Below are 26917 nucleotides of genomic sequence, written 5' to 3'. Positions count from 1 at the left end.
CGGGTGCTTCTCTCATTCAGGGAGGGTCACAGGATGATTGACTTGAAAGAACTCCCAATCAGTAATAAAATTGACAGCATTGGGCCAAGTTGCCCTCAGACCTCACTAGCAGCTGAACATTTTTAGTTTGGTATTACAGAGTCCAAGCATGCTATAAGGATAATGTTGGCAAGGTAGTAGGCCCATGGAAAAGCTCCCACCACAAAGCAAAAGTAGCAGGGTAGACTGCCACCACCTCTACATCTGCCATTCTGCCTCTCTGCAGTTCCCTCTGCCTGCCACTTTGTCCACCCAATTAGCTGGTCTTCCAGGATCCAGCATGTTGTTCCTACCTTCATTGGCCTGCAGGAGACCTGGCACGGGTGTGTGGGTTGTTGTGTGTTTGTAAGGGGGCATAGTGTCCCAAAAAGTCAAGGGAGTAGATGAGGGGTAAGCATGGCACCTGGACCACCCTCCCTCTGGGGTGCGGTGGCAGCTGAGCTTGCCTAGAGCAGCTGCACAGTGTATTTCCCCTCCATGCCCACACACACACACACACACACACACACACACACACACACACACACACACACACACACACACACACACACACACACACACACACACACACACACACACACACACAGGGATGTATGCACACTTGCGCGCATGAACACACACACACACACACACACACAGAAACACACACACATCATCACACATGCATCCAGGTCCCCATCCAGGTCCTGTGTGGCTCAGTTGGTAGAGCATGACGCTTGCAATGTCAGGGTCTTGGGTTTGATTTCAATGGGGGACCAGTAAGGAAAATGTAGGCTAAGAGTGTCTACTAAATGACTGAAATGTAATCTTCTTCTTACAACACTGGGTGGATTGGGCTGAGCAACAGCAGCCTAAGTGTTCCCTCTGCTAGTGGCTGTGCCCACAGCCCACGACCCTGTAACTGCTGAATCCAAACAACTGGGCCCCTGGATGTTACATTAGTGTAATAGCACATGGAGATAGGACACCATCCAAATAGATGTTTGCTGCACCTGCACCAAACTCACTCTAACCCCTGGGATCTCCCTATTTCTCTCCATGATAAATCAGCTGCCATTTATGCTACTTTGCTGATGTGCCTAAGGCTCTCCAAATTACATAACGACAGATGTGTAATTATTCTACTTTCTCAAAGTTTAATGCTAGGGAGGTCTAAGGTCTGGAGAGTCTTTGGACCTTTCCAGTTTGAAATAATGATGTTGTAGCATCTTGCTACACATATCTATCATTCCTCATTCATGTATTCGTCTGTAGGCTGTAGGGTCAAGCCAAACCTATCATTGGAAACAACATCCTGCCGTGGCAACTGCAATCATCATTTTGCAGATAAAAAAATAATAATAAAGTAGCCAAAAGTTGACTTTATGTATCGTGAATAATGTTGAGTGAGAAAGTTACACAAGGTCAAAGATCAGGTTAGCATGCTTTGGGGGTGTGCTCTTTGACCCTCTAACTTTCTCACTCATCATTATTCACAATTCATTGAGGATTATCTGTAGTCAGGGTAGCATCCACATTAATGTAGAAGTGTTTAGAAACATATTCTGTTCTCATATACAATAAATCTGTCTCCAAAATGACCCAATACCTTATATAACATTCATTTTCTATTGGGCACAACGTATGCTACAGTATGAACATGGGACCAAATACTGAACTCTTTAGGGGTGTCAATAAATTTGACCTCTACCTTTTTGAGAAAACAAATATTCCTTGTTAAACAAAATCTCTTTCTCTGAGCAATTCTATGTTTAAAATAATATAATTTCCCAATTTCATTGGCAAACAATAGAGCTCCGTATTTGAATTATTTATTTTATACAGTCATTATTGGTCATTTTCATCAAGGGTGTCAATAATTTTTTAACCCACTGAATGTATGTATGATTAGTCATATAATTTATGGATATGCACTCAGAGAAAGCTTCCCTCTAGCTTCCATGCCAACCTCTTTCCCAGCAGAGTTAGATTTCATCAAGCAAAGTTGAATCAAGGACTTGATTGAATTAAAAGCAATCTACATAAACTAGATATGGACACGGCCACACGGCTTGGACAGTTGCCACAGTAGACGTTAAAAGGCAGTAGTCCATTTGGAATGAAGCAGCGGACGTAGAGAATTGCAAGAGAGGCCATGCTCGTTGCTGCCGTGTTCCATTAGTGATATCAGACAACCTTTGAGTCGCCCCATGATGTTCAGAGATGGGGCTTATACTGAAAGACCATTGTTTTTTTATCACTCAGACTGACAGTGTTTGATGAGGCTTTTTGTCCCTCCAAACCCTTTACATACTTTACTGGCTATACCAATGGCCCTTTCATCAATGCTGGACTTCATTGAAAAATAGCTTGCCTTATTTGAAATGTTTAATCTGAACATAAAGGAGGACCAAAGTGGAGGATTAACCATTTGCCTTCAGAGATGAAAAGCGATTAAAACGTATCTTCAAAAAGAATGCTATACCTTTGTCATTTAGATACATGTAATTGCTGTTTATTGGATTTACATAATCTATGTATTTGCTATTTTAAGAGCAGTTTTAATTGTGTGTCAGTGTTTATTCATTTTTGTAATTATAATGGAGTGCTTAGCAGGCAAATCACTGTTTCTATTAATCCTTATTTTCAAATCGCCAATTACTGAAAAACTCATTATCAAGAGTTGCACTATTTGCTTTGATTTCCTGTGTTTTTCTGCTCTTTAATGTCTAATGAATAAGAAAAAAAGTATAGGTAGTGTATTTTAATACCTGTGAAAATATATCACAACACAAGTTACTGTCGGGGAAATATGCTGGTCTATGTTAAATTAAAATGGCAAGCAAGTTTCTGCAACCGGCCTAGATTACTGTAAGTCTGTTACGGTGGTCTTTTCTAATTGGTTGTCTGTCTCTGGTGTGTGTCCATTCAGATTTACCACTTGTCAATCTGTCAGTGGAGCCTCAGCCCATTCTGGAAGGAAACCTGGTCAAGTTCCACTGCTCAGCCAAGGCTAACCCACCCGTCACACTGTACAGGTGAGATGACCTACAGTTGAAGTTAGAAGTTTACATACACCTTAGCCAAATACATTTAAACTCAGTTTTTCACAATTCATGAAATGTTTTGGCCGGGTATGGTTCTCAATCAGGGACAGCTGTCTATCGTTGTCTCTGATTGAGAACCATACTTAGGTAGCTCTTTTTTCCACCTGTGTTTGTGGGAAGTTAACTTTATTTAGGGCACATAGCCTTTGAGCTTCACGGTTTGTTTTGGTATTGTTTATTGTTTTGTTGGCGACATCTACTATTAAAAGTGTGTACGCTCACCACGCTGCACCTTGGTCCTCTTTTTCCAACGGCCGTGACAGAACTTCCCACCAACAAAGGACCAAGCAGCGTGGCCAGGAGAGGCAGCCCCAAACATTTTTTGGGGGGGCACACGCGACGGTCGGTGGAGCCGAGGATGGAACCAGAGCCAGTCAGGGTGAACTTGGAGGGGAGCGAAGGTAGTGAAGCAGAGACAGTGAAGGAGTTGATGGGGAGATTGGAGGAGAGAGCTATGAGAGAGCTGCTGTGTTGGTGCATGAGGCACGACATTCGCCCTACGGAGCGTGTCCTCGGTTTGATGTCACCTGAGTCAGCTCTCCATACTCGTCCTGAGGTGCGTGCTAGCCGTCTGGTGAAGACTGTGCCAGCCCCACACACTAAGCCTCCTGTGCGCCTCCCCAGCCCTGCACGTCTTGTGCCAGCTTGGCACTCCAGACCTCCAGTGCGCCTCCACAGCCCGGTGAGTCTCCCCAGTTTCCCCAGTAAAACCCAGTGCGGCCTGTTCCAGCTCCCTGCACGTGCCGGGGTAAAGTGGGCATGCAGCCAAGAGGAGCTGTCACGATCGTCGTAACGTGAAAGAGAAGAGGACCAAGGCGCAGCGTGAAGTGAATACATAATCTATTTATTTAAGCGACGTACTGAAGAACACTGAACCAAAACAACAAACCGATGACCATGAAGCTATACAAAACAAATAAGTGCAGACACTGGCAACTTACACATAGACAATCACCCACAACCTACCTAATGACTATGGCTGCCTAAATATGGCTCCCAATCAGAAACAACGATAGACAGCTGTCTCTAATTGAGAACCAATCTAGGCAACCATAGACTTACATAAACACCTACAATGAACACAACCCCATGAACTCTACAAACACCCCCTAGACAATACAAACACCCTAGACGAGACAAAAACACACAAACATCCCCCATGTCACACCCTGACCTAACTAAAATAATAAAGAAAACAAAGATAACTAAGGCCAGGGCGTGACAGGAGCGGTGTAAGTGCTAAGCACCAGAGCTCCATTGCTCCCCTACAGCCCGGTTCGACCTGTGCCTGCGCTCTGGAGGTGCCGGGCTAGAGTGGGCATTCAGCCTGGAGGAGTGGTGCCAAGGCTACGCACCAGATCTCCAGTGCTCCCCCACAGCCCGGTTCATCCTGTGCCTCCTCCAAGGACCAGGCCTCCAGTAAGTCTCCCCAGCCTGGTTCATCCTGTGCCTCCTCCACGGACCAGGCCTCCAGCAGGTCTCCCCAGGCTGGTGAGTCCGGTGCCTGCTCCACGGGCCAGTCCGGAGTCTCCAGCGACGGTTTTCAGTCCGGAGCCTCCAGCGACGGTCCCCAGTCCGGAGCCTCCAGCGACGGTCTCCAGTCCGGAGCCCGCAACGAGGGTTCCCAGTTCGGGGAAGCCCGCAACGAGGGTGCCCAGTCCGCAACGAGGGTGTCCAGTCCGGGGCCCGCAACGAGGGTGCCCAGTCCGGTGGCTCGCAACGAGGGTCCCCAGTCTGGGGTTGGCGGCGAGAGTCCCCGCACCAGAGGTGCCACCAAAGTGGGGTGAGCCGCGGTGGAGCGGGGTCTGTGTCCCGCACCTGAGCCCGCGCCGCGGATAGATGCCCACCCAGACCCTCCCCTATAGGTTTAAGTTTTGCGGACGGAGTCCGCACCTTTGGGCTTTGGGGGGGGGGGGTTTACTGTCACTCCCTGATCTTAGAGATCCTTTTTTATGTCTCTATTTTGGTTTGGTCAGGGCGTGAGTTGGGGTTGAGCATTCTATGTTTTGGCCGGGTATGGTTCTCAATCAGGGACAGCTGTCTATCATTGTCTCTGATTGAGAACCATACTTAGGTAGCTCTTTTTTACACCTGTGTTTACGGGAAGTTAACGTTGTTTAGGGCACATAGCCCTTTGTTTAGGGCACACAGCGTGGTATTGTTTGTTTTGTTGGCGACATCTACTATTAAAGTATGTACCCTCACCACGCTGCACCTTGGTCCTCTTTTTCCAATGGCTGTGACAGTCAGAATATTAGTAGTAGAGAGAATGATTTATTTCAGCTTTAATTTCTTTCATCACATTCCCAGTGGGTCAGGAGTTTACATACACTCAATTAGAATTTGGTAGAATTGCCTTTAAATTGTTTAACTTGGGACAAACGTTTCAGGTAGCCTTACACAAGCTTCCCACAATAATTTGGATGAATTTTGGCCCATTCCTCCTGACAGAGCTGGTGTAACTGAGTCAGGTTTGTAGGCACACTTGCTTTTTCAGTTCTGCCCACACATTTTCTATAGGATTGAGATCAGGGCTTTGTAATGGCCACTGCAATACCTTGACTTTGTTGTCCTTAAGCCATTTTGCCACAACTTTGGAAGTGTGATTGTGTTCTTCGGCTTGCAAGCCTCCCCATTTTTCCTCCAAACATAATAATGGTCATTATGGCCAAACAGTTCTATGTTTTTTTGCTCCAAAAAGTACGATCCAAAAAAGTTGCTCCAAAAAGTACGATCTTTGTCCCCATGTGCAGTTGCAAACCGTAGTCTGGCTTTTTTATGGCGGTTTTGGAGCAGTGGCTTCTTCCTTGCTGAGCGGCCTATGTCGATATAGGACTTGTTAAACTGTGGATATAGATACTTTTGTACCTGTTTCCTCCAGCATCTTCACAAGGTCCTTTGCTGTTGTTCTGGGATTGATTTGCACTTTTCGCACCAAAGTACGTTCATCTCAAGTAGACAGAAAGCGTCTCCTTCCTGAGCGGTATGACGACTGCGTGGTCCCATGGTGTTTATACTTGCCTACTATTGTTTGTACAGATGAACGTGATACCTTCAGGTGTACGGAAATTGCTCCCAAGGTTGAATCAGAAGCTTCTAAAGCCAAGACATCGTTTTCTGGAATTTTGAAAGCTGTCAAGGCACAGTCAATTTAGTGTATGTAAACTTCTGACCCACTGGAATTGTGATACAGTGAGTTATAAGTGTAATAATCTGTCTGTAAACAATTGTTGGAAAATTACTTGCATCATGCGCAAAGTAGATGTCCTAACCGACTTGCCAAAACTATAGTTTGTTAACAAGACATTTGTGGAGTGGTTGTAAAACAATTTTTAATGACTCCAACCTAAGTGTATGTAAACTTCCGACTTCAACTCTACTTATACTGTACATGCACAACTATTATCTGTCTGTCTGTCTCCACCCTCTCTCATGAGTGTCTATATCAGATTATTTTCACTCTGAACTTGGTTCCTTGAGAAGACTTTGAACATGCTGTCTGGAAATTCATTAGTAGTCTCTAAATGAGAAATGTATCATAGCAAATTATTTGTGGGCCAGACATCCTGCATTATGCAATGACCCGTAATGAGAAAGAAAAACACTGAAACAAACTTCACATGATATACAAAGGTCCTCTTTGATAGATGTTGCTTATAGCAACACCTCAGTGTTGATGGTATTAACCACTGTCAGAGAATTCTTATGATGCCATGACACTATTAAACCTCTCGTCGATTTGGAACATATTCACAGAGAGCTATACCGAGGAAAATGTAATGACAAATGTCTGTTGAAATGACTTCCCAGTCATGTACTTAGAGGCTAATGAATGCATTGACTTGCATGGCTTTTGTTTTGAGGTAACGTTGTCTATATACCCTGAAAAAATATACACTACGGTGAGTGTGAGAACAGCTGGTATTGTGTTGTAGCTGATGAGGTTGTCAAGGTTACAAGGTCTCATGTTAAAAGGGCGACATGTGAGTCAGAGTACTGAAGGTGTGCTAGTGGACATTTGTGTGGAAGGAGTGGGTTGATCTTCTGAATCTATGCTGAACCCATGTCTTATTCTTTTCCGCAATCCTTTTTGGATTCTGCCTGTCAACTGCAAGCACACATTGAGAGACTTGATTTGGAGCACTGAGTTTTTCAATTCTCACAAGAAACATGAAATAGAAGTTATTTACTCTCATGAAATCTCACTTAGTCCTTGAAGAGGTGTAATGCCAAGGTGATTTGTCAAGACATGCTTTTCTGTGTGGGTTTTAAAACCAAGGGAAGAATAAGTGGAACAAAATCAATAGCGAAGGGAATTACCTGGCCGACACTGAGTCTGAAGCTGTATTGGGAAATGAAATGGATCTACAACACACTCACAGGTGGCAAAACAGAGACATTCATTTGATGGATTCTGGCCTTAAAAAAAACAGATATCAAAGCAAACATGACTTGTGTTTGACTGTACAGCTATACACAAAGGCAGGTCTTCTGCTACCATCACTGTGGAAATCAGTCTCTATTGTAGTGGGACCCAGATCAATGTTCCGCTGACATGTCTACATCGAGATGACTTTTCCTTTGACATGGGAAACCATGGGAGAATGGATTGAAAGAAGGAGAGGGGCAGAACTTCAGGCTGGAATAGGCACTCTCTAGAAGGGTTTCACTAGTGTTAGGATCCAATACCACTTTGACTTGAGTCATTTGCATCTGAACACACACTTCACTTCTGTTCACAGGACTGTGAAATATATAACCTTTTTCTAATATGCAACAGTGCAGATTCATTTCTGATTCCTTTTAGCACATGTTCTCATAAAGAACAATAGGTTATTTTATCTCTACTCTGCCTCAGTCCACATGGGGGAGTGTTGGACTCTTTCGGTCTCCAGGGAGAGCTCTCCACTGGGGAGTTGACTGAGGAGAACCCCCCTTGTCCCCCAGAGAGAGTTACAGCAGTGCAGAGCAGGGAGCTAGCGGTGTGGTGTGGCCGTTAGTCAGCTCTAATACACCCTGTCTCTGGAGATCAGATATGGAACAAGGACAGGGCAGGCCTTAGAGTGATGGCCTCTCTGCCAATCTCCCCAGCCCGCCACTCTGCCATCCCATTCTCCACTTCAATAAGCACTTTCACACAGACAGAGCCAAGGTAGCAGAGGAGGAGTCAATGACATGGTGATTTCTATTCTCTATGATCTGCTGTGATTGGCCGGTCTAGGAATCTTACTTACAAAAGCGAATGGAATGCACTATCCCTGAGACAGATATCTCTCAGGCAGAGCCAGAACTCTAACTCCTGGGGGGAGAACATGTGTCTCAGGGATAGTGCTGAGTAGAGTATAGGGAGTGACTAACGTAGCAGGCATAGAAAGACGCCTGAGCGGAGTTCCCATTTATATTTTTCAGGGAAATGGAAGTAAGGTTTAAAATACTGTATCTCTGAAAACCGGATGTTAATGTTTTCTGGCGACTCTGCATATTCTAGATATGGAGGGAAGTACATTTACATTTACATTTTAGTCATTTAGCAGACGCTCTTATCCAGAGCGACTTACAGTAGAGTGCATACATTTTTTTTTATTACATTTTACATACTGAGACAAGGATATCCCTACCGGCCAAACCCTCCCTAACCCGGACGACGCTATGCCAATTGTGCGTCGCCCCACGGACCTCCCGGTTGCGACAGAGCCTGGGCACGAACCCAGCCCAACCTGGGCATGAACCCAGAGACTCTGGTGGTGCAGCTAGCACTGCGATGCAGTGCCCTAGACCACTGCACCACCCGGGAGGACATTAAGTACTGTTGGAAGTAAGTTTGTGTTTTGATCTGAGTGTGTTGGTGTGAATAGAGGAATCGTAAAACTATAGAGCTGTTATGGAATCTTCATTACCTAATGGAAGCAGGAGGGGCAACCACAATACATCATATTCAACGCCATGGTGAAAAATATACAAAGCTTTTTTTTCACTACTCAAAGCAGAGGAGCTCCAGAGAGGGACATGACAGAAGAGGAGTTTCAGGTCCCTCGTCTGCGCATTCTACCACGCGACAACAAACACATCCCTCTCCACACCCAGCAAACACCATCACCAATTCTCTCCCCAGTTTAACAATTATGATGTTGTTGCTAGTTTCTAGATTTTTTGTCAGTTCTATCATCTACCTTTTCCTCGTCTGTGTCTCTGAGGTGGCTAATGAAGAAGTTTTACATCAGGGCATTTTCCGTCACGTTGTCTGTGGGCAACGCCACTGTTTGTTTTCCCCTGTGACTGGCTTTGTGCCACCCAGTGCATCCAGTCGACGAGGAGGACAGCGAGAGAGAAAAAAAAAACAAATCAACAGGCAAAGCCAATTAAATCCATCTTGTCTGCACTACTGGCATAAACACTTTGGCTGTACACAATATCTTGACTGGTGCCATGCCACTAATGCCAGTAATGTTTTAAAAATGTATATACAGTACCAGTCAAAAGATTGGATACACCAACTCATTCAAGAGTTTTTCTATATTTTTACTTTTTTCTACATTTTAGAATAATAGTGAAGACATTAAAACTCTGAAATAACACATACGGAATCATGTAGTAAACAAAAAAAGTGTTAAACAAATCAAAATATATTTTATATTCTTCAAAGTAGCCACCCTTTGCCTTGATGACAGCTTTGCACACTCTTGGCATTCTCTCAACCAGCTTCACCTGGAATGCTTTTCCAACAGTCTTGAAAGAGTTTCCAAATATGCTGAGCACTTGTTGGATGCTTTTCCTTCACTCTGCGGTCCAACTCATACCAAACCATCTCAATTGGGTTGAGGTCAGGTGATTGTGGAGGCCAGGTCATCTGATGCAGCACTACATCACCATTATTCTTGGTCAAAAAGCCTTAAAAAAGCCTGGAGGTGTGTTGGGTCATTGTCCTGTTGAAAAACAAATGATATTCCCACTAAGCGCAAACCAGATGGGATGGTGTATCGCTGCAGAATGCTGTTGTAGCCATGCTGGTTAAGTGTGCCTTGAATTCAAAATAAATCATAGACAGTGTCACCAGCAAAGCAAACACACACCATCACACCTCCTCCTCCATGCTTCACGGTGGGAACCACACACGCGGAGATCATCCGTTCACCTACTCAGCATCTCACAAAGACACGGCCGTTGGAACCATAAATCGCAAATTTGGGCTCATCAGACCAAAGGACAGATTTTCATCAGTCTAATATCCATTGCTCGTGTTTCTTGGCCCAAGCAAGTCTCTTCTTCTTATTGGTGTCCTTTAGTATTGGTTTCTTTGTAGCATTTTGACCATGAAGGCCTGATTCATGCAGTCTCCTCTGATCAGTTGATGTTGAGAAGTGTCTGTTACTTGAACCCTGTGAAGCATTTATTTGGGCTGCAATTTCTGAGGCTGGTAACTCTAACAAACTTATCCTCTGCAGCAGAGGTAACTCTAGGTCTACCTTTCCTGTAGCGGTCCTCATGATAGCCAGTTTCATCATAGTGCTTGATGGTTTTTGTGACTGCACTTGAAAAAACTTCCAAAGTCCCTGAAATGTTCCGGATTAACTGACCTTCATGTCTTAAAGTAATGGTGGACTGTTGTTTCTCTTTTCTTATTTGAGCTGTTCTTGCCTCAATATGGATTTTGTATTTTACCAAACAGGGCAATCTTCTGTATACCACCCCTACCTTGTCACAACACAACAGATTAGCTCAAACGCATTAAGAAGGATTGAAATTCCACAAATTAACTTTTAAAGAGGCACACCTGTTAATTGAAATGCATTCCAGGTGACAATGTAATGAAGCTGGTTGATAGAATGCCAAGAGTGTGCCAAGCTGTCATCAAGGCAAAGGGTGGCTACTTTGAAGAATCTCAAATATAAAATATATTTAGATATTTGAATACTTTTTTGCTTACTGCATGATTCCATATGAGTTATTTAGTTTTGATGTCTTCACCATTATTCTACAATGTAGAAAATAGTCAAAATAAAGAAAAACTCTTGAATGAGTAGGCGTGTCCAAACTTTTGACTGGTACTGTATATATATATATATTTACCTTCATTTAACTAGGCAAGTCAGTTAAGAACACATTCTTATTTACAATGACAGCCTACCAAAAGGCAAAAAGCCTCCTGCAGGGACAGGGGCTGGGATAAAAAAAATTAATACAGGACAAAACACACATCACGACAAGAGACACCACAACACTACATAAAGAGAGACCTAAAACAACAACATAGCATGGCAGCAACACATGACAACACAGAATGGTAGCAACACAACATGACAACAACATGGTAGCAATACAACATGGCATCAGCACAACATGGCGGCAGCAGCACAATACATGGTATAACATTCTTGGGCACCGACGTAAGGACAAAGGGCAAAAAGGTAGAGACAACAATACATTACGCGAGGCAGCCGCAACAGTGATGTTCTACCATGCTGTGATTTCATTGCCAGACAAACAGACGTCCTGGTTTTATTTGAATTGCAAGGCACCAAACTGACAGTCACATCATCTATGCTCATGTCCCCTACCTCATGGCAGACAGTATATTGAAATGTCATTCACAATGTTTTGAAACTATAGACAATGTTTTTGTTGTCCCTTCTAATATTGGGCCTTTTGTCATATTATGTCAAACAAAGAGACATTTCTGTCTAATTTCATATACACATTTCATTCAAGAAACATCAGGGTGCGATTTGATCAAAGCATTGTTATGAAAGTCTCTACTTTCCATTGAAATAAGTATTTTGATATATTCAACATTATGAAATTTCAAATGAGCAACATAATCTGTGCCGTGGTGTACTTAACGATGCCGATAATACTAATAATTGATTGTACATGTTAATGACATAGATAACTGTTTCATTTGATTTCATTGACCATTGCTATCCCCTTAATCATATCAGTGAGAGAGAACAAGGTTGTTCTTTCCTGATACACACTGATTTCAATGTTATTGCCACACACACACACACACACACACACACACACACACACACACACACACACACACACACACACACACACACACACACACAAACACTCTGAGGCATACACCTGACTTGCACCTCATTGTGTGACCTAAATCCCTGAATAGGTCCTGGTGGTAAGTGAGCTGTTGAGTAAGTTCTAACTGGCCACTCTGCCCTCCCAGAGGAGATACAGGTGTCTGATGGATGCAGAGCTGGCTATGTTTAGACTCTCTTGGATGGGGACCAGCACACCAGCCGATCTCTCACACTCCCTGCAGACACTAGCATTCTGTCTCTGCTCTCTGCACTGTGGACCCCACAGCCCTGGCAGCCTCACACTCCCTGCAGGCACTAGCATTCTGTCATTGCTCTCTCTGCACTGTGGACCTCCCAGCCCTTGCAGCCTTACAATGCAATTGGGAGAGACCTGCTGGACAAACTTCTGTGCTTCACTCACTGTAACTCCTCCAGTACTCTAGCGACCATACACTCTCAGTCACAGCCTGTGGAGAGTCATTCATCATCCGACACTGAGATTCAGAGGGCATTGATGATCGCTGCCGTCATCAGCGCATTTATTGACATTGTCTAGTGAATTCTTGTCTAATATTCATAGACAGTGTATTGTGAGATTTAGAAACAATCATCATCATTATTATAGTCATTATCATTATCTTTTATTATATATTTTGTGTACAGAATTGTTTTCTTGAGGGACAATACCTACAAAACGCTGTGTGTAGCTTACTGCAACGGTAATAATACCTTTTCCCAAATCCAGCACATTCTCCTCCTGGATCAATTACGTAAGGAAGAGACAGATGAGCCAAGCATACCCATCTGCCCTGAAAAATATATTTTTGGAAACACAGGTGTCCCTGTGCATATTAAGCTGACAGTGCTCTCAGCGACTTCATTTTTCACACAGTGAAAAACTAGCTCCTACAGTGTGGAAACATAGTCTCCTCGACAGCACAATGTGCAGCAGAGAAAATCAACTGGAGCCAATTAGAAAGGTGCTTCACTTCACTTGCTGAATGAATGAGGTCTATTCTCATTTAAATTATACTACTCCTATCAAGCATAGACCAAGGCTTCACTCATGGATGACAAATGAGTCCCTTATCCCTGGAATACTGCAAGATCCCGATCCCTGGAATACTGCACAGTGCACCCTGTGCTCTTGGGTGAGAAAATAAATCCATGTTTTGTGACAGCTAGAAGTTCAAAGGTTATCTTCACCCATATCAGCATGCAAACACATCTCTGTCTGGGTAAGGTGAGAGGTTTAGGAGAATATAGAGTTGTATGTCCCAAAATACCTTGTAAATGTTCCAGAGAAGAAGCCCCATACATCCACTCATGCTTTGGCTCGCTTTAATAAATGGTCCCTGTCTCCCACAGCAACAGGGAGCCATCCAGTATGGCGTGCTGAGCAAGACAGAAGCGATGACATAAGAAAAGTATTAACCCAGCAGTTGAGAGAAAACATCCCTCTGACAGATGCCTCCAACACAAACGGATGTTCTTCGCCCAATCCTGTGTCAATTGATTAACGTCGGGTGCCGTTATGTGCATACAGTATGTGTCAGCTGACATCGTCAGGGGGGACTCTACCGTACAGTACGTTTCAGCCTGCATCGTCAGGGGGGACTAACATACAGTTCGGGTCAGCCGGCATATTCAGTGGGTACTCTACTGTCGTGTCTTTGGTATCATTAAACTGTAGACTTATTTTTATCAAATAAATTCTCTGTAATTATTATTACGTGATTAAACTAACTTAATCATGTCAATGTAATTAACTAGAAGGTTGGGGCACCAAGGAAAATATTCAGATTACAAAGTTATCATTTTCCTAATACAACTTTCAGATATTTTAATATCTGATCAATTAGTCTTCTAATTAATGAATTATTCTTTACCTCAAATTAGTCTCCTTCCAAACATCGTAAGTTGTTGGCTATCTGCACAAACCCAGTCTTCACTATGAATCATCCATACATCAATTGTCTTAAATCACTTATTTACTAACTAAATAATCACAGAAATGCATAAACAAACAAACAGTAGATATAGTTACAAGGAAATTATAGTGGAGTTTCCCTAATGGGATAAACCGGTATCGCGGTTTACAAAAGTGGACAAAAGGGAAGTGGGGGTCGACTGAGATAAAAGACAATACAAAGTTGATAATTATAACAATTGAAATTCTAATCCTTTGCACATGAACGTTCACTCATTCGGGAATATTTGCAATCAATATATATATTTACGCTCAGTGTGTCGTCGTGATCTCTGTTGGAAAGTTTGTTTGTATTGGAGAGTTTGTCCACACTCTCTCTCTCTCTGCCGTGGTTAGAATGGATAGTTCAGAGTAACATTCAGCAATGTTGTTATAGAATAGATGTTTCGGCGGTTGTCGGTCTTCGCATTCAATGGTACTGAATTCCTAGTTGCAGACTAGTAATTTGTATCAAAGATTTGTTCTTATTCTGTCGGTATCGATAGTCTCAGAGTTTAACCATGTGGTATGGTTAAGAGATTCAGCAATCTACTCAAACCTTAACTCCCTCTGTGATGAGGTACTAGTCTGAAACCTTAGCTCTCTCGTGGTTATCGAGGTAAGCTGGTCTGAAGATAAATTCCCAAGGTGAGGGTTATATTCGGAAGAGGAGAAAGGGGCTGTCCTATGACACCAGATCAATGTCTGTGCTCATGGGGCAGGCTAATAATTTAGTTCAACTCCAAAGGGAATTGGAGTTTCCTTCATTAAACAATTTAAAATCACATTACATAATTTCACAAATAGTTTCATCTTTACTCATTCATTTTATACAACAATTAGATGCAAGCCTCACAACTGAGACTCTTGTATTAACATGGTTATGGTAATGTGGCTGTATTGTCTCTCACGAGTTTCACAAAATTGTACAAAACGGACCAGTTCGTAGCTGGCTACTTCACCGACCGTTTATACATTCTCCAGAACATGAATATTGTTCAGTTCTCAAGTTCTGTGAGGAACTTGGAAGAAGAAGTTCCTTTGTTCTCTCTATGAAAACTCACTCTCTCTTATACTCTGGCCCTGAGGAGAGAACTCCTCACGGAATGTATGACCTGCCTAACAGAGCTTGGTGTAGGGGAAGAGAGAGAGGGGGGATGGTGCTCGCTGTACCCAAAGAGGGCAACGTCATGACACTACCACCACTACGTGTCAGCTGGCATCGTCAGGGGGGACTCTACCATACAGTACATGTCAGCTGGCATCATCAGGGGTACTCTACCATACAGTACGTGTCAGCTGGCATCATCAGGGGTACTCTACCATACAGTAGGTGTCAGCTGGCATCATCAGGTGGGACTCTACCATACATTACGTGTCAGCTGGCATTGTCAGGGGGGACTCTACCATACAGTACGTGTCAGCTGGCATCGTCAGGGGGGACTCTACCGTACAGTACCGGTCAGCTGGCATCGTCAGGGGGGACTCTACCATACAGTACGTGTCAGCTTGCATCTTCAGGAGGGACTCTACCTATTTGTCATTTTGTGATTAGTTTGTCTAAGCCACTCTGCGCTCTGTTCTGCTCCGCTCGTCGTAATGAAAAACGTGCTGTCTGCTCCCCAGTCACTGAGACGCTAGTGACATCACAGCATGAATGGCTGCCACAAAAATATTCTGAAGCCAGCAGACAACCTGCACAGGAATGATTTATTCAGAGAACAATGTGACATTGACAGGGAGAGAGAGAAATGGTCTTAATGTTTTATCCCACCCTCTTCTCCCCTCATCCTCCCATCCTTCAGACAAATGCCATCCTCCCTCACTGATGACCAGAACTGAAACATAATAAATCAGAAGCAACCCATTCTTCATAATGGTGTTTCCACTGCAGGTATTCTGTGCCCTCAGCAGAGTATTTCCTGATCACCATTAACTAGGCGACCATAGGTCAATGTTAAGGTCGAAGCAAGTTGCAAATAACAGTTTCTTATCAGATCACCCCTCTCATGCAAGGTCTCCTCTCTCTCGCTCTCTCTCTCTCTCTGTGTATTTCCCTTTACTACAGGTGGGCCAAAGGAGGCAACGTGATCAAGGAGGTCTCTGGGGACACTTATGAGGTCATTGTGGACCACTCCTTCTTCACTGAGCCTGTCTCCTGTGAGGTCACCAACCCTCTGGGCAGCACCAACATCAGCCGCAACGTCGACGTCTACTGTGAGTGCTACTAATGTGTTGCTCTTTCTGTGGTGATGTCCAGCCAACGTTATGAATCCTATTTAGATTATAGACATTCTGTATCTGACCGTAAATAGAGTATTCTGTTGTGCTGCTGGTGGTGTATTGATTAGATGCTGACTGGGTGGCTCTCTGTGTTCTGGCAGTTGGTCCACGCATGGCTGCAGAGCCCCAGTCCTTACAGGTGGATCTGGGGTCTGATGCTGTGTTTAACTGTGCCTGGACGGGAAACCCCTCCCTCACCATCGTCTGGATGAAGAGGGGCTCTGGAGTGGTATGTATTCCCATATGCAATGTCTTTCACCATTTATTGTATATGTTTTGACTACTATAGATTGGAACAATCAGGTTAGCCAATGCTTTCAATGTCATTTACTTTATAGTGATATATTTTCCACAACCACCCTCATATCATGCTGGCCACAGCAGTAACTTCATTAATTATTCTATTTGAAAACCTAAAATATCTAACACTATAGGTAATTCAGGATTCATGTGACCAAGCAGTGCCCTTTGAGCTTAAATCAGTTTTTTTCAAAGTCTCATTAATCAAAAAATCCAGAGGCAGCTAGCGGTTCGGGCTTGTTAGTGCCCCTGATCCCTGAATCCTGGCTGGAGATGTGTTGAGGTGAGCATAGGAGCATGCAATTGATCTGCCAGCTAGGCTCATTCCTCAACTCCGTATACGTCAACCATCAGAGCCTGGAGATCAAAACCGCCCCTCTCTCATATGAGCCTGGTCCCAAATTGGATTTTAATAATAGAAGAGAGTTTTAAGTCGTTAAGAGGAGCACGGGTTGCTATGTGCTGCCTCAAATGTGAAGGTGACCTCATGCTGCTAATTCAGTGACCCTTAACCTCTGTGTGTCAGGTACTAAGCAATGAGAACATCCTGACACTCAAGGCTGTGAGGCAGGAAGATGCTGGGAAATATGTGTGCCGTGCCGTGGTCCCGCGTGTCGGCGCCGGGGAGAAGGAGGTTTCTCTCACCGTCAACGGTAAGTGTCACGCAGGTCAGGAATGTTTTGGGAGGTTTGGGGGTCACATCTGCTAAGAATAAAGTAATTTGTCACTGGTTTACACATGAAAACACATCTTCACCCCAAGGACTCTCCAACAATACAGTGAAAGGAGAAAGTTTGCTTTTGGGCCTCAGTCTGTCCAGGTCTTTAAGCTCTGAATAAATATTTGTGGTGAGGCCATCTCTCAATGTATGTACAATAGAAGAAGGGTTCAAATTCAACTCTGCAGACATCTCTGCTACAGTGTAGTAGACTACAGCGTTATTGAAACTGCAAGCGTAGTAACAGATGCGATAAAATTAATTTCCTTACACTTTATTTTCCATTATGTTTCATCAGTCCTTATTAAAAAAGACACAGGGATGGATGGATAAATATAGCTAGCACATCCAGAATGTAGCCATATGTTCCTTAAGACAGGAAATGTGCTTTAATGCAGATTAGATTCTGAAGGAGTTGAGGAGAGGGAGGTTGGCGTTTTCAGGCAGTGACTGACTAATGAATGTCGGGGAATGGAATGGTGGGAGACCCGGTAACTCTCAGACAAATGACTTCATTAACACCGCTTGGTATTCACAGAGCGCGCATTAGCGTTGCAGCAGCCTTCAGTGGCAGAATTGACACGTTCTCTAAAGGACTTTTTCTCACCACGTCCGTTTGCATGGGGTGATAGATAGAAGAAAGGATGTTGAGATGAATGTTTAGCTGAGGTATTGCCCTCAACAATATATTGGATATCTTGAACGCAAACGTACAATGTCTGTCGTTAGTGGCGTTGTTGCTAGATTGGGACTGAATATACATCAAGTACCAAACATTACTTCTTTTCAAACTTGTACAGTAGCTGTGCATAAAAGAGAATGGCATGAAAATGCCTCCTTCGGCATTGGATTGCAACCACTAGTGTGTGCTGCGAGACCCTTTTCTATCTATCGCCTAGTTCTGTTCAAGATCATAGCTCCACTAGTATGGAGCAAAGTCATTCCTAATTAACATCTTAACAGTTTTGCTTCATCCCAGCATCCTTTTTACTGTCTGGACTAGTAAACAAAATATCTGTTCAAGTTTATTTTTCCATTTCATGTGTTCTTTCTTTTATGTACAACTATCTACGGGGATTGCATTACTTCTGTATGCAACACTATACAAAGAGAAGATACATTGTTTTAATACAGACAATATGATAACAGAACTCATAGGACACTCATTGTGAAAAATAACAAAGCGGAAAATGTTTACTTGGTCTCTGTAGACTTCAGTCAAGTGTTACCCACTTCTTTATTGGTCTTTGACTTCTCTTTTATTTTGTTATGTTCTCCTGTTCTTCTCCCTCTCTTGCCTCACGGCCTGAATCTGTCTCAGACTTTAAAAAGCCACATCATTTGTTTTACATTTGAATAATTTCAATCCATGCTTTCTGAAAACCACAGAAGGGGTCTTCAGTCAAAATGTTCACATTTCTACCCTACCAAGTCCTCTCAGTGAATCCGATTGTCAAGCCGACAAAGTACAAACAGAGTCTTTGAAGTTGCAGCAGGTGGAAAGGACTCTCCGACGGTTTGCTGCTTGATTTTTTTAAGTTATCGTCTTTATGGCAAATGAAGCTTCATCCTCCTCAGCCCTCATCAACCTGCAGTCTTTGACATCCAATAGGATCCATTTGGCTCTGACAGTGAGAGAAAGTCATGAATGATGACCGTGCATTTTGGGAGTCTGTCTTGATCATGTGTCAGAAAGACTGAGGAATACTCAAGAGTATATGCTCAGTGTGGGGGAGTGTGTGTGTATGTGTTTGATGTTTTGCTATTTGCTTCCCGTCACTTATGCCTGGATAATTTTACCCAAACAATTAAAATCCATGTGTTTAGAATTTGTCAATATGTTCTTTCCTCCATTGCATGTCAACGACTCCCACTGCGCAGAAACACAGACAAGAGAATCCTCTCCTTCCCTGGGGACTGGTGTAATTTAATTATAATCAAACAGCTAGCAGGGTAGGCCGTTTATGTTGAAGTCACTAATGGATACATATTGCTCACCCTCATTTAACATCCTCACACAGTCAGTCTGAGCTTCAATATTTGTTTGAGTGAAGTTATTGTGTTGTGCTTGTTCTTTTGATCGTATGTTCAATGCATCCTGATACATTGTACGCACACAGGGGGGAAAAAGTAGTAGGTATATGTGTGAATATATGCATGAGATTGGTAGCGTGCATGTGTTTATGTCTCTATCAGAGAACATATATATTATACATATTATATTTGAATTAGTGTTGGTTCATAGAGGTATGAGTCCGTCCATATTTCCACATGTGTATGTCTTGGTAGGTGTGTGTTACTGTCCTGTATGTCTGTCTGTCTGTGTGTCTAATCAGATGTCAGGCAGCCCAGGGAGAGGGAGCACATTAACACATTAATGGAGAAAGTGGCCCGATGAGCCTTTTAGTCTCCCACAAGGCATCTTGTTGTTGAAGTCATTTTTTTCTCTCCCAGACATAGTCTTTATATGCTCAATAAATTAGCATTTAATTCCTTCTCCAAGTGCCAAGACAGACATTTAAAAAACCAGATCAAATGAATAATTCAGCAGAGAAATGCCATTCAAATGGATGTGACAGAGTAACACAGTAACACAGCTCTGACGTGCTTTGAAATGAGCTGTTGTAAGGAAGCACAAAATGACACATCTTTTCAAAGCTCAGACTATACTTCCAACTCTGTTTGGAAATGCAAGGCCTAGTCTCGACAAGGTGATGAACAAACGATAACAAAGATTCAGATTGTGAGGCGGCCCACTCCATAGCCTCCCCGCCTCGCCAAACAAACGTCTCCTACCGTATCGACTGTGTCCACTGACAGTTGGAGCAGTGTAGTTGTGCTACTCACACCACCCACCAACTCCCTCTCTCTCTGATCACACACACACACACACACACACACACACACACACACACACACACACACACACACACACACACACACACACACACACACACACACACACACACACACACACACACACACACACACACACACACACACACACACACACACACACACACACACACACCTCCCTATCCTCTAGAGGAGCCACCACACCCCAGTAGTCTGAGGCAGGGAGATAAAACCATCTAATTATATTCCTCATTTGCAGCCCTGATCCACAGAGCAGATTCTCCTGAGTCACCAGCGCTCGCCTTGTGCAACCCGGGAGGAATAGATCTAAGTGTGTTTACCACAGGAGCCCATTCCAGCCACACACACCCACGCACTCCCACGCACACACATTCTTATGCATGCAACCACACTGACAAATCCGCACAGGTCCACACAGACCGGACCCCCCATGCCAGTCCACCATAGGCTACTAAGACATTGGTGTCGGGGCATAGTGCTCAATGCAGTGCTGTTAGTTTGCAGCAATCATTCCACAGCAGCAGCAACCTAGCTCCCAGTCTCCTGCATGCAGTAGCATACCAAGACACCATCTGCCAGAATCTCATTAAAATGCTAATTTATTTTTAATAAGAGAGGTAATAAACTGCAATTATGTATCGGCAGAGAGAACGCAAACGGGTTGGAGGGGAGTTGGTAGGATGCTCACCTTCTTACTAATCAAGTTCTTTCCCCACTACTCTGTACCTCAACCTCTTAAATCACTAGAAATGTTTTTTTCAATGTTTTTAATGGCTGTTTAAGCTGATAGACTGCTTCCTCTGTTGTTGTGAGGGAGGACTGGAGGTTATCCAATTGATGGCATCGCTGCGGGTCAAAGTGCAAGACTCTGGAGAGCTAAATTGAATGTGCAGAGACACAGGGAGGAGTGTAATCTCTCCGCAATGACATTTCTCCCATCATGATTACGCCCATATAAATGCCTCTCCACTCGCCACCATGACCCTTATCTTAGTGGGAGAAATGAAGGGCACCATAAATCAACTTTTCAGAATGAAGGCTGGGCCCACATGGATGCCCTTCATACAGCCCTAACATGCCCTTGGTGATATTGTGGAGGTTAGATGAGATGTTCCTATCAAACCACAATGCAATCCTCAGTGCCAGAAGTCCAAAAGTGTTGTTTACTGCCGGCATTCCGAGTCGGCTGAAAATTGGAAGTAGGGTTTTCTGTGAGAAAGAATGCTGTTAGGGGTATACCGCTTAATTGACTGCGGAACAACTTGATTGAATCAGTATTACATGGCATTTTTTAACCATTATTTAACTAGTCAATTCAGTTAAGAACAAATTCTTATTTACAATGATGGACTACCCCAGCCAAATCCAAACCCAGACAACACTGGGCCAATTGTGTGCCACCCTATGGGACTCCCAATAATGGAATGTTGTGATACAGCCTGGAATTGAACCAGGGTCTGTAGTGACACATCTAACCCAAAGGAATCTGGAAGTGTTTGATTGTGGTAATGTGTGGGTTTGTGATTGGCCTTCATGGTACAGTGTTGGTATGTTCTCCTTTGTGCCCTCTCCACAGGCCCACCCACCATCTCTAGTACCCAGACACATCAGGCTCTCCACGGGGAGAAGGGAGAGATCAAATGCTTCATCCGGAGCACTCCACCTCCAGACCGCATTGTGAGTATCACCAACACCACTTCCTTCAAAATGTAACTATTCTACTTATCTCTACTGGCCACAGCATTGCATGGTGTATGGGTTGCATTACAGCCATGGTGCCCTGACAACGTGCCTCTTGCGTTATTAGCATTTGATTAAACGATCTAAGAACACATGCAATACAACTGAGAAGTTGTGTTCATACAAAAATAAATGGTTAGAATACTATTATATTCATTAAACTGATATCTTTCTCAATTCAAAACCAATCAAATTCAAATAAAATGTATTGGTCACATACACGTGATGTTATTGCGGGTGTAGCTATAAGCACAAGCATTTCACTACACCAGCAATAACATCTGCTAATCATGCGTATGTGACCAATAAAATTTGATTTGAATTTGATTTGAGAAAGATATCAGTTTAATGAATATACCAGTATTCTAACCGTTTATTGTTGTATGAATAAGAAGGCATGAAGCATGGCAAGCTTAGACCCTTAATTTCTCATTTATTGCATGCTGATGCTCTGTTAGCACAGATCCCATTAAGATTTATGGCCCTTAGATAAACAGCTTACTCTCAGAGCCCTCTCTTGTTCCGTTAACTGTGTGTGTGTGCATGTGTGTGTGTGTGCACGTGTGTGTGTGTGTGTGCGCATGCGCGAGTGTGTACACATGTGAGTTTACATGTGAGTGTGTATGTTTTTGCATAATTGCAATATACTAATTAGTGTTTTGTGTATTGATGATGGCCATCAATTTGCTGCATAATTAATATGATGTTGATTTGATGGGAGGGTCTAAAGAGGTATATTAATCAAGGATAAATGTGAAAGTAATTTTGCCTTCATGCTTATAAATATGATTTAACAACCAGAATAGTGCTTGCAATTTATCCTCTTTGTCTGCAATCAATTGTTGTCAATTAGAACAGTACAGGGAAGTCCTCCCCCCCTCATGTTTAATTTGTGATTCACTTACAGGCCTGGTCATGGAAGGAGACAGTGCTGGAGTCAGGGACATCTGGCCGCTACACAGTGGAGACGGTCAGCAGCGAGGAAGGGGTCATCTCTACTCTGACCATGAGTAACATCGTCCCTGCAGACTTCCAGACCATCTACAACTGCACAGCCTGGAACAGCTTTGGGTCTGACACGGAGATCATCCGCCTCAAGGAACAAGGTGGGAGCCAAGGTTTGACAGGTTCCACCTCTACGTTACTGTGGTGGCCGTGGTTCTAGTGGAGTGTAGAGACAAATAGAGTAGTGATATGGTGTGTGGAGTGTGTGTGTGTGTGTGTGTGTGTGTGTGTGTGTGTGTGTGTGTGTGTGTGTGTGTGTGTAAACGAACATGAGAGTATGAACGTCAATGGATTTGATGGGTTTACAACTGTTCAACCAACCATTATCATTTTCACAAATCACAATGAAACCCGCATGCACTGTTCAGTTTTAGGCATTGACAACACCCATCTCGTTTGTGTGGGACATTTTTGTTGTGTCTGGTTTATCAGCACTTCACATTATTTCGCTATAGGACAATAGGATGACCCAGACTGTTGAAATCAGACAGATATGAAATAACTAGCCAATGCATTTGTAGTTACTACATTAATTTTGTATATTCAATGACACTGTGATTAATCTGTAGCTAATTAATTAGCTAGTTGAGATAAAGTACAACTCAAGTGCGGTTAGTAAAAGCCTTTAATTGTCTGGCTGGGTTTCATAGTTGGACGTGTTGCTCTGTCTTTTCAATGGTGAAGATTTGTTTGTATTCACTCTCCATAAATGATCATGTATTGCTGGCTTATTTGACAGGGACATTGATTAATGAAGTCATTAAATAGACGTTAATGCTGGGGAAAAGCCACTCTGTTCTGTTGCATTTGTTTAAAGTGCAGGGAGGTAATTCATGGAGGTGGGTTGGAATCAGGCCACTCATAGATACTTTAAAGGGATACTTCAAGATGTTTGCAATAGAAGCCCTTCATCTACTGTACTTACCCAGAGTCAGATGAACTGGTACATACCATTGTAATGTCTCTGTCCAGTATGAAGGAAGTATGAAGCAAGCCAATGCTAACTACTGTAGCATCAGCGAAATGACTGCACGTCTACAGGAGCATGCTAGCTGTTCCCATAGATTTCCAGTCATTGCGTTAACGCCAATTAAGTAATTGCGCTACTTCCTTCAAACTGCATGCAGAGACAAAGATGATATCCACAAGTTAATCTGACTCTGGGGAACAAGATAAAGGGCTTCATTGCCAAAATCTCAAAGTATCCCTTAAAGGATTAGGCTGATTCAACGCACAGCCCTGTTGCTATTTAACAACTCAATAAAAAAAACACTCAGCCACTTCTGTAAATGAGGATATATTGAATTTGAATGGAAGGAATCAGCACTGTAATAAGAAATACACCATATATACAAAAGTTTGTGGACATCCTTTCAAAATTGTGGATTTGGCTTAATTAACTGGGTTTCCATGGATGAGCAGCCACACACAAGCCTAAGATTGCCATGCACAATGCCAAGCGTCGGCTGGAGTGGTGTAAAGCACACTGCCATTGGACTCTGGAGCAGTGGAAACGTGTTCTCTGGAGTGAATCCCGCCTCACCATCTGGCAGTCCGACGGACAAATCTAGGTTTGGAATAATGGTCTGGAGCTGTTTTTCATGGTCCGGGCTAGACCCCGTACTTCCAGTGAAAGGAAATCTTAACACTACAGCATGTGCTTCCAACTTTGTGGCAACAGTTTAGAGATGGCCCTTTCCTGTTTCAGCATGATAAAGCCCCCGTGCACAAAGCGAGGTCCATAAAGAAATGGTTTGTTGAGATCGGTGTGGAAGAACTTGACTGGCCTGCACAGAGCCCTGACCTAAACTCCATCGAACATCTTTGGGATGAATTGGAATGCCGCATGCGAGCCAGACCTAAGATCAGTGCCTGACCTCACTAATGCCCTTGTGGCTGAATGGAAGCAAATCCCAGCAGAAATGTTCCAACATCTAATGAAAAGCCTTCCAAGAAGAGTGGAGGCTGTTATAGTAGCAAAAGGGGGACCAACTCCATATTAATCTCCATGATTTTGGAATGAGATGTTTGATGAGCGGGTGTCCACATACTTTTGGTCATGTAGTGTATGTTAAAATGTATTTATACATATACAGTGGGGCAAAAAAGTATTTAGTCAGCCACCAATTGTGCAAGTTCTCCCACTTAAAAAGATGAGAGAGGCCTGTAATTTTCATCATAGGTACACTTCAACTATGACAGACAAAATGAGAAAGAAAATGAATTTATTTGCAAATTATGGTGGAAAATAAGTATTTGGTCAATAACAAAAGTTTATCTCAATACTTTGTTATATACCCTTTCTTGGTAATGACAGAGGTCAAACGTTTTCTGTAAGTTTTCACAAGGTTTTCACACACTGTTGCTGGTATTTTGGCCCATTCCTGCATGTAGATCTCCTCTAGAGCAGTGATGTTTTGGGGCTGTTGCTGGGCAACACAGACTTTCAACTCCCTCCAAAGATTTTCTATGGGGTTGAGATCTGGAGACTGGCTAGGCCACTCCAGGACCTTGAAATGCTTCTTACGAAGCCACTCCTTCGTTGCCCGGGCGGTGTGTTTGGGATCATTGTCATGCTGAAAGACCCAGCCACATTTCATCTTCAATGCCCTTGCTGATGGAAGCTGGTTTTCACTCAAATCTCACGATACATGGCCCCATTCATTCTTTCCTTTACACGGATCAGTCGTCCTGGTCCCTTTGCAGAAAAACAGCCCCAAAGCATGATGTTTCCACCCCCATGCTTCACAGTAGGTATGGTGTTCTTTGGATGCAACTCAGCATTCTTTGTCCTCCAAACACGACGAGTTGAGTTTTTACCAAAAAGTTATATTTTGGTTTCATCTGACCATATGACATTCTCCCAATCTTCTTCTGGATCATCCACATGCTCTCTAGCAAACTTCAGACGGGCCTGGACATGTACTGGCTTAAGCAGGGGGACACGTCTGGCACTGCAGGATTTGAGTCCCTGGCGGCGTAGTGATGGTAGGCTTTGTTACTTTGGTCCCAGCTCTCTGCAGGTCATTCACTAGGTCCCCCCGTTTGGTTCTGGGATTTTTGCTCACCGTTGTGATCACTTTGACCCCACGGGGTGAGATCTTGCGTGGAGCCCCAGATCGAGGGAGATTATCAGTGGTCTTGTATGTCTTTCATTTCCTAATAATTGCTCCCACAGTTGATTTCTTCAAACCAAGCTGCTTACCTATTGCAGATTCAGTCTTCCCAGCCTGGTGCAGGTCTACAATTTTGTTTCTGGTGTCCTTTGACAGCTCTTTGGTCTTGGCCATAGTGGAGTTTGGAGTGTGACTGTTTGAGGTTGTGGACAGGTGTCTTTTATACTGATAACAAGTTCAAACGGGTGCCATTAATACAGGTTACGAGTGGAGGACAGAGGAGCCTCTTAAAGAAGAAGTTACAGGTCTGTGAGAGCCAGAAATCTTGCTTGTTTGTAGGTGACCAAATACTTATTTTCCACCATAATTTGCAAATAAATTCATTAAAAATCCTACAATGTGATTTTCTGGATTTTTTTTCTCATTTTGTCTGTCATAGTTGAAGTGTACCTATGATGAAAATTACAGGCCTCTCTCATCTTTTTAAGTGGGAGAACTTGCACAATTGGTGCCCCACTGTATATATATATATATATATAGAGATATTTCTTATGTTGGCCACCAAAACATTTGGGGAAATATTTATGATTAATATGTTATGGAGATGTGTGTATTTGTAAAACTAAGTAATGCCTCTATTATTTTACATTGGAATTGTTTGTACTTTGGTCCTCATTTTACATGTTTGTATTTATGTATACTTTATATGTGTGTAGTGTACTGATTGTATTTGCAATGTGTTATTG

At 43.2% G+C, this 26917-nt stretch overlaps 1 protein-coding gene across 9 annotated transcripts in view; it reads left to right on the top strand.

The window, feature by feature from the left end:
- Positions 1 to 26917, top strand: part of LOC129831877 (kin of IRRE-like protein 3) — a 228562-nt gene that overhangs the window by 191055 nt on the left and 10590 nt on the right. For all 9 annotated transcript variants that reach the window (XR_008755826.1, XM_055895418.1, XM_055895421.1 and 6 more), the window contains exons 6-11: positions 2951 to 3056; positions 16201 to 16349; positions 16517 to 16644; positions 17242 to 17368; positions 21887 to 21987; positions 22958 to 23156. Coding sequence is in view for 8 of the 9 variants with exons in the window: in XM_055895418.1 (XP_055751393.1) it covers positions 2951 to 3056; positions 16201 to 16349; positions 16517 to 16644; positions 17242 to 17368; positions 21887 to 21987; positions 22958 to 23156 (810 nt within the window). In the remaining variant the exon portion in view is untranslated. The remainder of the gene's footprint in view (positions 1 to 2950; positions 3057 to 16200; positions 16350 to 16516; positions 16645 to 17241; positions 17369 to 21886; positions 21988 to 22957; positions 23157 to 26917) is intronic.

This window comes from Salvelinus fontinalis, chromosome 33 (assembly GCF_029448725.1).
Source record: "Salvelinus fontinalis isolate EN_2023a chromosome 33, ASM2944872v1, whole genome shotgun sequence".
In the NCBI taxonomy this organism is placed as follows: Eukaryota; Metazoa; Chordata; class Actinopteri; order Salmoniformes; family Salmonidae; genus Salvelinus; species Salvelinus fontinalis.
Note: the sequence above shows the minus strand (reverse complement) of the source record. Positions and strands in the feature narration are given on the sequence as shown.